This window comes from Hippoglossus stenolepis, chromosome 17 (genome assembly GCF_022539355.2).
Source record: "Hippoglossus stenolepis isolate QCI-W04-F060 chromosome 17, HSTE1.2, whole genome shotgun sequence".
NCBI classification, from domain to species: Eukaryota; Metazoa; Chordata; class Actinopteri; order Pleuronectiformes; family Pleuronectidae; genus Hippoglossus; species Hippoglossus stenolepis.
This window is the reverse complement of record NC_061499.1, coordinates 10181261-10198636: the sequence shown is the minus strand read 5'-3', so window position 1 is coordinate 10198636 and position 17376 is coordinate 10181261. Positions and strand designations below refer to the sequence as shown.

General features: G+C 42.1%; 1 protein-coding gene across 5 annotated transcripts; it reads left to right on the top strand.

Annotated features, from left to right (window-relative positions):
- The first annotated feature begins 1667 nt into the window (after positions 1 to 1667).
- Positions 1668 to 17227, top strand: nup153 (nucleoporin 153). 5 transcript variants are annotated; one of them, XM_035183300.2, is made up of 22 exons: positions 1668 to 1811; positions 5513 to 5738; positions 5868 to 6143; positions 6589 to 6728; positions 7767 to 7895; positions 8097 to 8213; positions 8390 to 8434; positions 8596 to 8649; positions 9662 to 9802; positions 9919 to 9971; positions 10361 to 10496; positions 10831 to 10983; positions 11064 to 11162; positions 11270 to 11354; positions 11444 to 11545; positions 11649 to 12290; positions 12454 to 12642; positions 12871 to 13800; positions 13981 to 14367; positions 14492 to 14710; positions 14847 to 15036; positions 15544 to 17227. In XM_035183300.2, the coding sequence occupies exons 1-22, from the start codon at positions 1683 to 1685 to the stop codon at positions 15629 to 15631; spliced, it is 4530 nt and encodes a 1509-aa protein (XP_035039191.1). In that variant the 5' UTR covers positions 1668 to 1682; the 3' UTR covers positions 15632 to 17227. The 5 variants fall into 5 exon arrangements, with proteins under 5 accessions (XP_035039191.1, XP_035039188.1, XP_035039193.1 ...); XM_035183297.2 differs by having other exon boundaries at positions 12871 to 13818; XM_035183301.2 differs by having other exon boundaries at positions 1687 to 1811; positions 5516 to 5738.
- The last annotated feature ends 149 nt before the right edge of the window (positions 17228 to 17376 follow it).

Here is a 17376-nt window from a genome sequence, read left to right as displayed (position 1 = left end):
CATGTGTGTAAAATACATTTATTTCAAATATATAGCAAAGAAACACTCATGCATGAAATAACACAGGAAATGAATACGGGTCATTTTTGACCCATGTTGTGCATTAGAAGGGTAGTGATACAAAAATGTTTTTTATTCAAAAAGTAACAAAGGAAACATTTAAATAAGGATCTGTGATGATGGGGGAGTACGGTTAAAATGTAAATGTACATCCTTTAAAAACACTTAATCCCAAGCAGAAAGAATCATACCTACTGATTCTTAACAAACCAGTATAATTTAGCTTAGATGTATCTCTTAAAATGTTCTCATAAAATGTTGCATTGTGTCAACTTCTGAAGGTACAAGAAATAGAGCAAGTCCAATTGAACTAAATTTAATGCTGCATTGTGTTTTGCATTGGAGCTGCAAAAAAAGGTCATTCGAAAATCTGTCCTCTAACTTTTGCAATAAAGACCCACACATTTGTAAATCATGCACATGGATTGTTGGATGACTGATCTGTGCACACCGTTTATAAATGATTTGTAAACTTGATTAAATGGTTTTATAGATTAATTTGTAAACTGATTGAAGATTTGCGCGTGGCTGTTTTTTCCACAGCTGACACAACGAGGCTCTGTAAAGCTGTGAACTATCAAATGCAAAAGACACTGTAGCATTAAACCTACACCTGAATCTACATAAATGACCCAATGGGGACTCTGTAGAAAAGACCACAGGGGTGCAGTAGAGTGCTAATGTGCTCCACCAGGCTCTATTGTAAGAAGGCATGAGGGCTGGAGCCATGCAGAGCTCAAGGACTGGTTGGCCATAATAACAGTGGTGATGAGTGCAGGCAGTTCCAGTTAAAATGCAGGTTCTGGCACCTCTGCTCCTCACTCTGGGACAATTTTTTAATATTACCTCAACAATCATCAGATGCTTGTGTGTGAGAACCAGGTCCTACTTGGAAATACGAAATTGAATTTACAATGATATCACAAACAGAAAAACCTGACATTTGAGAAGCTGCATTTATGGAATTTCTGCATTAACATTTACCAGATATCAATAACCAGTTATCAAAATGACTGCAGATTAATTCACATCATGATTTTCTAATTAAAAAATAGTGAATGGTGGAAGAAGTACTACCAAAGAGAAAGTAAAAATAATACCACAGTGGAGAAATAATAAGTCATATAGTATTAGCATCAAAATATACTACCGTATAAAGATTTCAGAATGAATATAATTTAATTTTGGATGATAAATTCTGATGTTTTTTTGTGTTGAAACAATTTAAACGCTGCTGTGTAGCTTAATCCTCTGCAATACATCATCGTTTATTGATTGATTATATTTTGTATAGATACTATGACTGAAAGGTAAAGTATCAAGTAATCAAAGTCAAATAAATATAGTGGAATGAAAAATGTGCATTTCAAATGTGGTGGATTAGAAGTCAAAAGATGCAAAAAATGAAAACATATCGTTGTGTCTTCTGTACTGAATGTTTAAATTATATTTTCCATTGATCACATAAACAATAAGATGTTTAAAATCGTGGCTCTGTGCTCGTTTTGAATCGGGTGACCCAAAATAACCCAACGGCGGGGCCATGTGGTTCAGAGCCCCGTCGGAACCTCTTTGTTTCCTTCTGCTACTACATTTCCCAGAATGCCCCGGCGCCGTGCTGGATGACAGCTATCCGGCGCCGAAACGCCGAGAGACGCTCAAACGACAGAGCCATGGCGGCCACGGGTGGAGGGAAAATTAGAAGCAGGAGATACCACATCGCCTCCAAACCTTACGCCAAGAGCAAACAGGTAAACCGAGTGGACGTTTTCGTGTTAACGGTCCGTGTCGAGGACGTCGCGGTGCCCGCAGCTCCACTTTGCCCCGGCTTCTTGTTATTGTTTGCTTTGAGACATTTTACGGCCTGCCGTTAGCGCTCGTGGCCTCCACGCGCTGCTAGCATGTCCGGGAAATGCTAGTTAGCTAGCAGTCCGGCTCACAGGTTAGCATTAACCGGGCGGACTTGACAGGTCAAATCCCGGCACACTGAGTCATTTAGACTAGTGAGCCGGCGTTTGTTAACGTGCAGGCGCCCACATGACACACGGGGGAAACCGGTCGTGGCGCCATTTAGCGAGTTCATTGCTGCTAGCGAAGTTAGCATAGAGCAAGGAAGTGGGGTTCTGCGTATTAGCTGCTGTAGGTAATGTAAGCTAGCGTGCTAGCCCTGGCGAGCAAACGCATTGTTGTCTTCTGTTCTTGAGTTTAGAGGCTTCGCGCCGTCGCTAGTTGAAGTGACATGGCCGTTTGGCTCCAATTTTTACTTGTCCTCAACTGATTGTTATCAACTCTTGTGTGAACGGATTCTAAGAGTGAGGCGTTGGCGTGTGGGGGAAAACGTTTTGCATGTTGGGCTAGCTCCCATTAGCTAAATCCCAGCCAGGAGGATTGCGCAGGAAGCATCGGCTGGAAACCCACATGGTTGCAGCAGATCCATGATGCTTGAACAACTAATATTGATTTTTAGACCCTCTGCATAATGTTGTGTAGCAACACTTGAGAGATCCATTAACCTCTTTGTCAGCCATCACGTTTAATTAGTGGACTGCAAATCAGATTTTTGGAATGGAAGTCAGCCTGCCGGTGTCCTCAGGTTGTGGAGGGAAACCATCTACTCTTAAAAATGATGCCATCGCGTCTCCTTGACTACAGTGTGGATATTGAAAGTCACACTAACAACTAGACGTCATCAGTGAGATGCATTTAATAGACAGATTATTAGGAACACCGAGAATCCAGCAGACTAAATTTGTGTCATTGATCAGTCAGCAGGACTTAATGGGGGATACAACTTCTCTCAAAAACATCACAAACATGCCTGAAGTTTGCCAAAGAGCCTCTCAGCACTATGCAATCCTTCTGGGCAAAGGTTTAGTGGACTGATGAAACTAACTATTGACTTATTTGGAAAGAACATGCAGCACCATGCATTGGGGTGATACAAGATGTCCTGGAATAACCTCAAGAGAAGATATCGTTCATGAAGAATATGGCGGAGCTGAAGCATTTCTGTGTGACCAATGCTCTTAAATTCCTCCTGAACGTGGTGCAGGTCTGATCTACAGTTACTGAAAGAGTTTGTTTGAGGATACTGCTGCCAGAGGAGGTTCAATCAGTTATTAAATCCAAGGGTTCACTTACTTTTTTGTAAGTCTACCATAAAGACACAAAAGATTATTTGTTATATGCTTTTAGCTTAATCATGAACAGTTAATGCAGTCATGAGTACATTTAATAATGCGGAAGTGTCTGAAGTACATACAAATGTCTGTGGACTGTATGAGCCATAAACAATGATTATCCCATTCTTATGCTCAATTGTCCTTGAAAGATTGAGCTTTTCTGCTGTAGAGAGGTTTATTCAACTCTGCTGGTTATAAAGCAGGAGCATGATAAGACATGCAGTGTTTGCACCATCAGTCTTTATTCATCACTCAACTTTTGTGATGACTTAGTCTTAACAGTGGAAGTCTTTATCGTCTTCACATGACGTAAAGGAAACGACCAAACTTTCAAAATCATCTTATTAGGCGTAAAAGTACATGTTCATCACATTCATTCATGTGATCTCTTAGCTTAAAAAGCTAGACTTACAAATCTGCTCAGGTAGGGATATTCAAAGTGAGACACAATAAAGCAGAATCCGTCGACCACGAGTCACTTTAGTCACGTGACCGTGCTGACAGCAGACATGAGGCACCCTTAAATCCTTATAACAATAGTGTATGTGGGGCTAAGTAAACTAGCACCGTTGTGTTATTACATTCTTGACTAGTCAATGTTTTGTGTATTTGCAGAGGTTAAAGTGTAGGGTGGCCCCCAGGTGTCTTTCAAAGATAAAACGAAAGCGAGAGGCACATATGGCTCTTATCTGGAGTTGAAAACAACTAGAGGTTACACAGCATGTACATGGAGAGATGAACCAGCTAGGTAGCTTCTTTGCTCTACTTTCCGTTCTCCAGATGTTATCTTCTCACGCCTTATCGGAATACATTCAGATACTGTTAGAGCACCATTCCAATCACCAAAGAGAGCAACAAATGTGACATTTCGACAGCCTTGCTCTTTGGTACACCCTTAACTTTATCTAGTCTTTTTATTCACGTCATAAGTTTAGTTTCTGGGTTTGTGCTCCTCTACTGCAGCTCCAAAACTCCTCCATCCTGTAGGGACATCAGCTGTGTATTTGTGGAGAATATACCAGCATTAAATCCTCATATATTCAACTACAGGAACTAGTTTTGCACACAGCACAAAGTACTATGGCTTTTTCACAACTTTTAAACAGAATATACCGCCCAGCTGACTTCAAGGTCTGCAGACCCGTTCAGGAGTGCTGATCTTATTCCAGTTAAATGGTTAAGACCAAGAAAGCTGCTATGGCTCATAGATTCTACCGTAGAGAGCTGGAGGCAGTTACTTTGTGTTTGTGGGGTGGAGGAGTCAAGACTCTTTGTTATCGCTTAGGATTTGTCCAGTATTAGACCTCAGTACAGAGCAGCGTCACTCGGCCACTGCGTCGTAGAAGCACATACAGTGCCTGACCCAGTTTCTGTCTTACTGAGCTTGTGTTATGATTTGCACTGGAGAGAACGAACGGCTTCTCTCTGCAAGTGGTGCTGTGCAGCTGATTCAAATAACCAAATGGAGTGTTAATTCACTGTTTCCCATTAATTACCTAGACTGTGGCGCCTGCCATGGACCTGCCATTTGTCCTGCCACAGTTTCATAATGAACCAAATTTTATTTCGTCCTTTTCATAATGGCATAAAAGATCTATATCAGTGTTTTGTCTAAATTGTAGAGTGCTTAGATTCTCTCAGCCCCGCCTTGCCCCTCTCATTTTCTCACTCACACTCTCTCACACCCAGCTGCCATCACACATTGAATCTGATTCTGTGGGAAACACTTGTTGATTGCTGTGTTTAGCAAATGACAAGATCCCATCAACTGTTTTATAGGATTCAGACGTCTCAAAAACAAATGATGTGGAGTTGCTTTGCTGCAAATTCATTATTGTTTTTCAACACCATAAATACAAGCTTCAGCATTTGTTTTCCTTGTGGTGGTCACAGACAAAATTGAGGCCCCGTTCAGGCCTGGTATTAGAATCTGTCTCAGGTGATCCGAGTGGACAGCTCTAAATTCATCAGTTCCTGTAATACCTATTTTTGACCAGACTGATCTATTCTCTCTATAGTTGGTATTTAAAACTAATTTCCACATGATAATCAGCTTTCCAAGCATTTACATTTTTACTGAGATGGTTTTGTTTTACACACATTTGATGTGCTGATCATCAATACCTTGTTTGGGTGGGTGGGGGGGTTGAACAAAATATATGTGTAAAGTTTATAGTTCTTTGTTTTGTCTGTCTGTCTTCATCTCTGTATCTTACTCATTTCATTCCCTTGTTAATTGCCTCCTCTCCCTTTTCCTTTTGTTTCATCAGCAGCAGTCAGGCATCATCAGTCGGGTGACAGACACAGTAAAGAGCATCGTTCCTTCCTGGCTGCAGAAATACTTCAAGAATGAAGATGCTACTGAAGAAGGGGCTGCTGTACCAGAGACAGACCAGAACTGCCAGCCGCCGCCTCCTCCTCCTCCAAATGGCAGCGAAGAGGGACCTCCTCGTCTTGATGGACGTGACTCCCCAGAACCTAGCACTAGTTACACAGGTGAGGGATCATTCAGTGTCTTGGGTCATCCCAGATTATCTGGAATAGTAAAGCTCTTGCATGAGAATTTCATTTTTCCATTGTCCTCAGTACCAGCATGCTCAACTGTAATTTTCCTCTCATGCACAGAGCCCTCAACCAGTCGGGCATCCCTGAATTTTCAGGAGTATGTCCTTTCTCGGCCCCCTCTGAGTCGCTCCCACCTTCATTTTGCCCCACTGGATGCCTCCTCTCCAACATTGGGGGCTTCCAGCAACCTCTTCTCCCAGCCCTCCACCTCCTCAGCCCCTGGACCCTTTTCAACAGGCTTCTCCTTGGTGAAAGAAATCAAGGACAACCTCTCACAGCACGAAGATGATAACATCTCCACCACGAGTGGGTTCTCCTCCCGCGCCTCTGACAAAGGTAACAGCAGAGTTCCATGAAAGATGTCACTGCACCTTCCGTTTAATGCACCTTTAAATAGATGTTAAATCACCTGCTGAGGTGATTTGATTGGAATGAAAACCTACAGTCTGTTGAGTCTCTTAGGGACACAGTTGGATACCTTTCTGTGAAAATGGCATTCATCACACGTCTTATGTGATGAACTTGTTTGAACAGGATCTCTTTGCACTGGCTGAGATTGAATAGTAGCATTAAGAAAGCAAATTCAACCTCAGAACCAGAAGAAATTACTGATATTTGCTTTAAGTAATAATTGATAAATGTCACCAATTATTCGTGTTGCAGTAGGTAGAGGCTCGTATTTAGTTAGTGTTTGTGACTTAATTTCTCCTATGTATGGAGATTAATCTAGAATTCGGCTGAATTCGCACTGGTCTGAGATGAATCTCCTTTTGGTTTTCAGATGTCCCCACTTCAAAAACGGCATCACTTCCCCAGCTTTGGTCCCCAGAGATGGACAGAACAAACTCTGGGCCTCAGCCTTCCCAGTCCAGTCTGAAAAGGCCTGCATTCAACCTATCCGTTTTTGGAACGTCTTCCAATGTGAGTATCTGGGTGTCTATTCATCCGTACAGTGAGTCTGTCAGTGTATAATAGGGGGGAAAACAGTCTGAAAGAATTGATCAGTGCCACAAAACCTAGTATTTTGGTGTCGTGTTTTAATGATGTCATGAGCGCAGTGACCCTCTTGAATATATAATGTCCTCTGGGATTTGGTCGGTGCACACAACTAAAAGTCACGTTTACCACAATCTTATAGACATTTTGCGTTGACCATTTTTAGGTGTAAATAAAGGTTGTTTACCTCAAATTTGTTGTGTATGATCTGGCAAATTGTATACTATAAACCTGCTCATTACCAGACAGTGTTGAATTGTTGCATTAAGTGTCTCTTGTGTCATCAGCATGTTGTACATCTACTTATATGTGCATGGCATTGTGCCAGTCACTGTAAGAACTGACCTGGAGTTTAACAGGCCAAAAATAAGTGGTATTGCAGATAACAAATATTATATTAATATAATAAAAATATTACCATCCCATGGAATATTATGGGATGGTTATATATTTACATAGTCTAAGAAAATGTTTTACTTTAGCTTATTAGTAGAAGCAATCAGCCCACCACAGTTTTATAATGAAACGAAGATTAGGAGCTCGGGGAGAAATCCCGTCATATCAGTGGCCCACTGGACTGTCAGGTTTTTACTCACCTCATCAGGCAGGAAGAAAAGTCAACGCCAGCCCTCTCTGTGTACTTATTATCATTGGAGGTGCACATGGTAGCGAGCTGCTTGGGTTACTCTTCCTTCTGCCTTCTCAGCTGTTAAGACTGTATCCACCCCCACACCTCAGGAGTTTATTTATCGGCCAAACACGATCTGCGACAGAATCTATGGGAAATATTGAAACGATTTTTGGAGTTTTACTCATTACATTGCTTGTCTAGACATTTAAATGTACTTTATTTCATGTATAGTATAATAATGGGTTTATGTTTGAGGATGCCATTAATTAATAATACAGTGAAAGAATTTTGCTCAAACCCAATATGAATTAATGTAAGCCTTTCTCTTGCAGTCGACATTAAACAGCACAGCACTGAACTCCAGCCAACTTGGATATTCACCCTTCTACCCTGGGAAGACCATGTATGGTGGGGCAGCGGCGGTCAGGAGCTCTCGCACGCGTCCTGGAACACCATACCAGGTACGCTAGTGAGAACCGTACACATTAAAACCTGAGTCGAGTTACTTTATAGTAAACATTAGTTAATTATAGTCATTCTTTGTGTACATTCAATGTCATACGTTTGTCATACCTTAGTAGGTTAGCAATGAATTTCTGACATGACAGCGACTGGATGTTATTAATTAAACTGGAGACTAATTTGGCTCATCTGATCCGTAGGCCCCAGTGAGGAGACAGATCAAGGCCAAGCCTGCTGGAGCTCAGCCCTGTGGGGTGACGAGTGCCACAGCCAGACGCATCCTGCAGTCATTGGAGCGCATGTCAAGCCCTCTGGCTGTGAGTTTACACACGCATGGATGAACATTCCAAATCTCTGCAGTTCAAACTTGATTTAAGCTGCATCAGTGGTTTGCTATTTTGTTAATGTCAACTTAGCTTCATAATATTTTAGTATTTTCCTTGATAATTATGGTTTCTTAAAATATTTCATTTTGGTTTTTCCTCATCTGTAGGATGCCAAGAGAATCCCAGCAGCAGCCTCATCCCCCCTGTCACCAGTAAGTGCCTTTAATATACTTTCATGTATTGTGAACATTAACACCCCATAAAAGCAGGTAACTAATATTCTCAAATGAAATATGATGATGACCAACCACCTGAAAACATTTGATCAGTTATGTCCAACAAAAAAGTCCTGTTGTCTTTTTTTCCTTTTTAGTCTATGGATGGCACAAACCTAGATGCTTCACATTTCCAGTCAAAAAAGAAACGGGTAGGTACAAATATTTGTTATTCCAAATCACAATGTAGTGTGAGAAGTTTCTGATTTCATTGTAACTTTGTGCCTGTTATGACATTAAGCTTGTGTATGCACATCAGCAAATAGCCTTCATCTGTCTTCTAATGGAGTCCTTAGACAAGGGTCACAAGGCTCAGTGATGTGACTGAAACAGGGGTGTCATTGTACAAACTCAGCAGCACTTGTTGTGGTTTGTCTTCCTGTCATTTCCTGTCCCACTGCCTGTTGGCCTCAGTTACACTAGTTAACAGGATTCTCCTCAGCTGTTCTCCGCTGTGTGTGTGAGTGTTTGTGCTTCCGTGCAAGTGCTTGTGAGCAAAAGTATTCTGGACTGCAAGTTGTGTTTGGCTCGTTAATGTTGGTGTATGTGCTGTGTGTTAAGTGTGGTCCATTGATCTATTGTACCAGCTCTGGACTGGACTTATCCTCTGTAATAACTGTCAGACATTCTCCTCTGCGACAGCTGCTTTGTAAAGGCCAACAATGGTGTATTGACCCTTGCATGTCCAAAAAAAAGAATCTAAACTGTAAATGATTTTGAAACAGATGCTTGGGTTTTCAGTAGGGCACTTCATTAAAGAACAACTTTAACCACCAAGGATTTACATTTTGGACCCGACTGTCCCTGCAATAACACCAATAAATCTATACAGCTTTAGACCAATATTGAAGGATAATGCTGATATTGTTTCATTCTTTATTATCATCAATAAACTGCTGGAAGAATAATTTATCTCTTTAACAAGTACTGTCTGTGTAGTTGCAGACAGATATGATTTATAATATGTATTGTCTGCGTAGAGATTTCTGTTAATGCCCAGGGAAGCGGTTTCATTTTTGAGTTGAGGAATAAACTACTCTGGCTGTTTGTTATGTTGAAGCTACATCCCAATACTAATGCTATGGTGTTGACTATTTTATTTTACATTAAGAAAAGGAATCACCTTTGGTCGTTATGATTTTAATCTCCCCCTCTTGAATTCAGATGGATTCTAACCTCCCACCGGTGCAGAAGATGGTGGTTCCTGCTGCAGCCTCAGTGTCAGGAAACCGCTCTGTGTCCTTCAGGCCTACTTTAACTCCTGGAGGAGTAGGACGAAATGTGGACAGGACCCCAAGAGAGACGGTCAGGCACATAATGCTGCGTTTCTGTCCACAACATCATTCCTACATACTAAATATAACCAGTTTGTGTCTAACACATTCTCTGATGCTAATTATGTTCTTGTATTATTCCCACAGCCCACAAGACAATCACCTCAACTACCTAGGGCAACCCCAGGTCTATCTCAAAGGTACTGATGCAACACTATCAGATGCTCTGATTGACTTGGTATCAATACACCGAAATTCATTAGTGATGATGCCATAAAAAAATATATATATATATTATAATAATTATTGCAAAGATTGCTGGCATTTCTGTCAACTTTTTTCAATGTAGATTAAATGTAAACAAGTTATTTTGTTGTTCAAAATCTTGTCTTTTGCTATTGTTTCCAATGGAAACAAGATAATTTCCCCAACATTTTTGTAGTAATAAGTTCCAACAATGATAATGAAATGAAAATGAAAAGCCAGACAATCACAACAATTTTCAAACGTTTTGCAGATGTCTGACTTCTTTTTGTGAAGTTTATGAAGTTCGGTCGTACTTACTGAACCCTTGTTACCTATCTATCAGCACAATTGGCTCCAGTGGCCCCGCCTATCCTCTGTCCAGCACGCCTGCAGCCAGCAGCGGTGGCTCTGGAGGGGGCAAGATGAAGAGAGAGAGGACCACTACGCGAGCCTCCACAAAACGCCCCGAGGAGGATGAGGTAAAGAAACCATGAGACTCTGTTTCCAAGACTACTGATTCATTTCTAATATATTATTTATTATCTATATCTTAACTCTTAATTAGTTTTCCAGTGTTTATCAGTTTTATACACAGTTATACAATGTACTTTTATACCAGAGCAGTGTCAGGGTTTATTTTCAGATCAAGTCATAAATACAGATGAGATAATCATATATGATTTGATCTCTTTCCATCATCAGCCTGATAAATGCACTCCTCAGAAATGGCAGAGTCATTTCAGGGTGTGCAATTTCTCAATATAGAATACGTTGTCTCAGCCCAGCAATACTCATGCTTGTTTCTGACTTTAGATGGTTGAGATGCCAGACCTTCCGGCCATTTCACTTCCCATCAGCGCCGCCACCTTACCCACCTTCAGCTTCTCCCCTCTTTCTGCTCCCACCACCTCCACTGCCTCCAACGTCACTGCTGTCACTCCTGCTAAGGAAACATTTGCAAATAAGGTACTGTCTCTTCTTACTACATTGTAGGTGCATTGTTAAATGCATAACAAAATTTTGCTAATTTTAATATTTCTTTCCAGGAACCTCCAACGGCCTCCACACCCCCCTTTGTACCTTTCACATTTTCCTCCCCAATTGTTAAAGCAACTGCTTCTAGCCCACCTACCTTTTCCCCTTCAGTAAGTAAATTATTTATTTCTTAGCAATTTCATCATCATTAATTCCTTTTATTCCATTTTATTAAAAGGTTTAAAGGTTTTAAAGGTTTTCCTTTTCCTGTTTGTAGGCTGGATTTACCTTTAGTGCACCTGTAGCAAAGTTAGGTTCCTCCATAACTAACGGGAAGCTGGCCACGCCCATAGCAGCAGCGGGTACGGTGTTTTCTTACATATGGCCTGATTCAGATTTCTTCCTTTACCAGAAGTCAGTTTTGATCCTTTTGTTGTCATATTTTCTACAGTGAAGTCAGCACCTAACAAAAGCACAGACGATTTTGAAGGACCCTTTAAACCCGCCAAGGTCCTGAAGCAGGGCAGCGTGCTGGATCTTCTCAAAGCTCCTGGTGAGAGTCACTGACACATCATCTACACGCTTTGTGTTTTTTGCATGGTCACAAAACTGAATCTTCAAATTCGTTGTTTTAATCCTTCTCCTGTTCTCTCCAGGTTTTGCCTCTCCTGTTGCTCAGCCTTCCTCAGGCTCAGACACTTCTCCCCAGCAGACCTCCAAACAATCCACTGCCCCCTCTTCCTCCTCCACAACCACCACCCCCCTCTCTTCATCAACAGGGTTTGGTGATATCAACCCGCTTAACTGGACCTGTGAAGTCTGCTGGGTGCCGAACAAGCCATCAGATGCAAAGTGTGTTTGCTGTAGTACCCCACAGCCCAAATCCTCATCAAAATCTATGGACAGTAAGCCTTCACCCACGACCTCAGTTGGGATGGATAGCAGCACGAATGCCACCTCCACCACTACGACCACCACAGGTTTTGGCACAATGTTTTCCACACCTGCGGGAACCTGGGACTGTGACACGTGTCTTGTTCGTAACAAACCTGATGCCGTAAAGTGTGTGGCCTGCGAAACGGCCAAACCTGGGACAGGACTTAAACCCTCACTGACTCTTCCCTCTGCCTTCTCAGCTGTTAAGACTGTATCCACCCCCACAGCCCATGTTTCCACAGGGTTCATTGGAATTGGAGACAAGTTTAAAAAACCAGAGGGTGCATGGGAATGTGGTACGTGTTTGGTAGAGAACAAGGCGGAGGACACAAAGTGTGTGGCTTGCACAAACGCCAAACCAGGTAATCAGAGCATGACCATGGTTATGTAATTTGATATTTTTAAGTTCTCAGTCTTGGTTTTTGAATGTGGAAATACAAATGAGCTGTGTCATTGACTAGAAGGTATTTTAGTAGATAATTATCAGTTTAATGAAGTATCTTCTTTTCATCATCCACACTACAGGAGCATCAGCAGGAGCTTCAGTCGATTCATCTTCAGCCAGCACTGCTCCAGTGTTTGGGTTTGGAGATAAATTCAAGAAACCAGAGGGTGCCTGGGAGTGTGAAGCCTGTCTTGTACAAAATAAGGCTGCTGATGTGCAGTGTGTTGCTTGTCAAACAGTTAAACCTGGAGCTAAGGTGGAGTTCAAAGGTAAAATCATACTTTCAGTTTTCTTACATCTTATTAATGATGTAAACTCCAAATGTTTCTTGATGCATAGTAGCATATAAATATATATTTTCAGATTTATTTGTATTATAGACAAATTATATTAATGCATGAGGACATGTTGCTGAGAAGTACTCAGAAGTTGAAATGTGACACAAATCAAATCCACACCTTTTTTTTGAGGTTTTGATGTCTTTTGTTTCTCTTCAGCTTTTGGTTCAACCGCTGCTGGCTCCTCCACATTTGGCTCTTCTAATTCTGGAGGTATCAAGTTTGGCACATCTGACAGTACCTCAGGCTCTGGATCTGGAGGCTTTAAGTTCGGCACATCTGACAGTACCGAAGGGTCTGGATCTGGAGGTTTCAAGTTTGGAGGCGTATTGTCAGAATCATCATCAGGTGGATTCAAATTTGGAATCTCCTCATCAGAATCCACTTCTAACGATGCTACTGCCTCATCAGGGTTCAAATTCGGCAGCTCAGGTGAGGGCTTTAAATTTGGAGCTGCCTCTAGTGATGACAAAAAGTCAGAAGAGCCTAGCACAGGTTCTGGGTTTAAGTTCGGAGCCAGTGATGGGATAGTTTTTGGAACTGGATCATCAAGTACAGAAAGCAACACTACTAAGGGTGGCTTCTCTTTTGGACTGTCGAAACCTGAAGAGAAAACATCGGACACCACCACATCATCCTCTGTTACTTTCACAGCACCTGTTTCTTCTCAAGGAAACAGCGACAGTGCTGCATCATCAAATGACACAACATCAGCAACCACAACCACCACCGCTGGATCTGTTTTTGGGAGACTGGGAGAGCGAAGTTTGGCGACCACACCACAAGGTGGCTCAACGTTTGGCTCCTTACCGACGGACAAAGAGCCGGCTGCTCCCACGTTTACCTTCGGGAAGCCGGAGGAAAAGAAGGAAGGCGCTGCTCAGTCCACCTTCCTCTTTGATGCTGCTAGTAAGGAGGCAGATGCTACACCAGCACCGGCCAATTCAGGGGGCTTTTCCTTCAGCAAGGCCAGTGCTCCAACAGAACAACCTCCACCCACGTTCGCCTTTGGCAAGCCAGCCGACAAGAGTGAAACATCTGCTGCAGAGGCCCCAAAGCCCTCCTTCACCTTTGGACAAAGTGCTACAGGTAGTTCATTTGTGAATGGTACGCATTTTTCGTTTGGTATGCAATGACTTAAATTATTTATTTATACACACACAAGAACAATAAATATGGTAGGCCAAACTTGATAAAGCTTAAATACTACAAATACAAAATGAAGACTTGAATATTTCAGAAAACCCGTTTCCCTCTTCCTCCCAACAGATTCTGCTGCTTCTCCAAAACCAGCATTTTCCTTTATGGCTAGTAATCCCACCAACACCACTAGCTCCACCACCTCGTCATCCTCGACCCCGATCCCCAGTCTGTTTGGCAACAGTAACAGCTCCACGCAGGCTGCAGCTCCCAGCACTTTCATGTTCAGTCAGCCCCCTGCAACCGCCAGTGACGGTCCTCCAGCTAAAGCCTTTCTTTTTGGACAGAACCAGGACAGCCAGCCGCCTGCTCCATCAGCAGCTCCTCTGAACTCTGTCCCAGCCCCAACTCCCTCTCAGACCTTCATCTTTGGTGCTCCCAACGCTGCTCCCCCTGCTGCTGCTGCTCCATCCTTCGGCTTTGGAACAGCAGCTCCCTCTGCTGCCTCATCTTCAGGTCTGTATCTCTTTGTGATCATTCAGGGCTTCATTGACAACTGTGAAATATTTTCATCATATATAAAAAAAATCTTAATTTTATATTTCTAATCTGAACATGTATTTATATCTTTCCCCCACAGGTCCGTCTGGAGCTCCCCCTCCGTATGTATTCAGCTCAGCTCCAGCTGGAGGCTTTGGGGCCAATCAGACGCCGTCATTTGGCTCATCTTTCGGGACCTCTTTCTCATCCACGCCCTCACAGGCCCCCGCCTTTGGGGCCAAGACAGAAGCAGCCCCTGTCTTTGGACAGCAGGTTAACTCCACACCTGTATTTGGGGCAGCTACAAATTCTGCACCAGGTCAGTAACTCAAATAACCTTTTTTGTCTGTCTGTAGTACAATGTGCTACTGATCCTCACAATATAAACGTATATTTCTCACATGTACGTGTAATAATAGTTGTCTTTTAATGTGAATGGGCTTTTTATTTTTCAGGTGGAGGCTTTCAGTTTGGAGGAGCCAGTGCATTCGGAGCCACAAACAACACCTCGGGTGTGTTTACTTTTGGAGTAGGTTCCGCTGCTTCTCCCGCTCCTCCCGCTGCCAGCCCCTCCATCGCACCCCAGTCAGCACCACCTGGAGGTGGATTCAACTTCAACTCCCAACCCCCAGGATTCAACATTGGGTACGTTAAACCCTCGTAGTTTCCTTGTGAGAGTAAGAGAGCTGTACTCTTTTTGTTTTGTTTTTGCGGTTTAACACAGAGCAACTTTCTGCTCTTACATGTATCACATGCATGTACAAGTTTTATCTTAAATTGTTGGGTTATTGAGATTTGATCTCTATTTTTACACCTAAGTGGGTCTCACTGTAATCAAGCAAAATACCGCCTTTAACCGTAGAGAAGAAAGAAGTTTTGTTAAAAAGCCAAATTTTTGTTTTGATGGTTGAATTAGTGTAATTTCAGTGGTTTAATCTTGTAGCTTCAGTAGTAAAATCTTTTAGAAAGGGGTCCACATATTTCAGGTTTATAGTTATTTTCCTGATGCCTTTGATAATACTTCAACACTAATGATACAATAATACAGCTTATTGATTTATCTACTATGATACTAATTAGTCTGTATATTTGCGATCTGTTTGATTGTGGTGGTTGATTGTGATAATAATGGGACATCATTTGCTTTTCCAGGGCAGCTAAAACCTTCACCGCTTCTCCTGGTGGACAGCAAGCGATCGCAGGGCGCAAGATCAAGACGGCGGTGCGGCGCAGAAAGTAAAGCTCTAGGGACTCAACTAGAAAGCAGACATGACTTTGACTTGACTCTCATCCCCACTGAAGGCTGAATAAAGTCTTGGGAAGGTCTCCACTGGACAAACACTGAAATGACTGGGCATGTGAAGAAGGGAGGAGGCTTGGGGGCCGCTTTATGCTCGAGCTGGAATGGGTGGGGCTGCAGGCTGGGCTGATTATTCAGAAGCTTTCACACGTAGATCAGAGCTGTTAATATGTGAGACCATCCCACTGGACTTCTCATGAGAAAAACTGTCGACTGAGCAATGACACTGACTTAGAAAACCACAATCAAGCCAGGGCCCCCCCCCACTGCTCAATATGAAAAACAAGCAAGACAGTCATATCTTATTTTTAACACCGGCAAATGTCTGCTAGACTTTAGGCATGACTTTTTGTAATAAAATTACAAAGCTGCAAATCTAAAGAGTTGTGAGTATACACACAAAATCTTATTATTAGTATGGGTGATAAGGTTCTGAGCTGTGATATGCAGAGAGGTAGTGAGAGCTGTGTGGTGAACTTCTAGTGGCAACCCTTCAAACTATTTAGACTGCTCCTTCACAGGAATCAAGGTGCCGTTGGAGGTGAAGCCACGGTGTCAGTGCAGTGTGCTGTATGTACAGGGATGAGCGTGTAATCTTTGTGGTGAATGCTGCGTGCTTGTGTTTTTTTCCTACCCTCTTATGTACAGACTTGAGGTGTGTTTGGTTTCTTTGTACATGCTGAGGTTGCGTGTCGGTGTGCGTATGAAAACTGAACAACAGAGTTATCGCCTGGGCCGCTGGTTAGCGCCGCCACAGGCTGAGCAAGCAAAATGAATGTTTAAAAACAAAAAACACGGGAAGGAAGGAGGGCAGGGTTCAGGAGAGGGGAAAATGTATCCATGCACTGCGGAGGCTGGACCAGGCCGGAGGCTCACGCCCTCGTTCAGCTCCTTAAAGATTTTGTAAATGCATAGTTTCAAAACTCTGTTATATGTTTGAATCTTTGACCTCTCTCTGGTTCGCTCACCTTCTCTGCTTTCTGTGCCCAGTTGTCTCTCTCTCTTTCTCTCTCTCTCTCTCTGGTTCACTCCCTCTTCCTGAGGACTTACACTCTCCCTTTACCTCTCTCTGCCATCCCTCTTTATCTTTATCTCTCTCTCTCTCTCTCTCTCTCTTAATTGGCCTTTGAATATTATAAAAACCTGTAAATAGTGAGTTTTGTTTTTTTTTTTAATCTGTGAAGTTGAAATTTTTTTGTGTTACCAACTCTGCATTCAGCATTTTTTGTCTTTAGAATTTATTATGTAAATTCCTATATTCAAAGTTGCCCGAATCCATTTAAAAGAAGCCTAAATGCAAATTGGAGAGTCTTTGATGACTAAAGGTATATTGGCTTTTCTGATCCACTTTTGTTTGGACCAAAACCAGTATTGTACAAAGTATTAAGTATATATTTTTCTATTGCGTGTTTAAATGGACGAGGGTGACTCTGGATGATGAGGAAGTCAGTTTAATTTTAAAGCCATGATTATTACTGGATGAGTGATTATAATTAAAACCATTGGTAATTACCATCAATAAAACTATAAAAAGAATTCATGTTTTCTGTTGTTGCTCTTTTTACACAGAGCGTAAGTTATTTTTTAAGGTGTATTGTAATTATTAGTTTAAATACATTAGTTTAAGGAATGTAATTGGTGTGTATTACTGGTTTATGTTGCAAAGAAATGCCAGGCAACATGTC

Coding starts and splice junctions, on each gene's coding strand:
- nup153 (XM_035183297.2), top strand. CDS start 1,683: ATGACAGCTATCCGGCGCCGAAACGCCGAGAGACGCTCAAACGACAGA. Junction 11,163..11,269: donor CACCTACCTTTTCCCCTTCA/GTAAGTAAATTA, acceptor TCCTGTTTGTAG/GCTGGATTTACCTTTAGTGC. Junction 14,368..14,491: donor CTCTGCTGCCTCATCTTCAG/GTCTGTATCTCT, acceptor TTTCCCCCACAG/GTCCGTCTGGAGCTCCCCCT.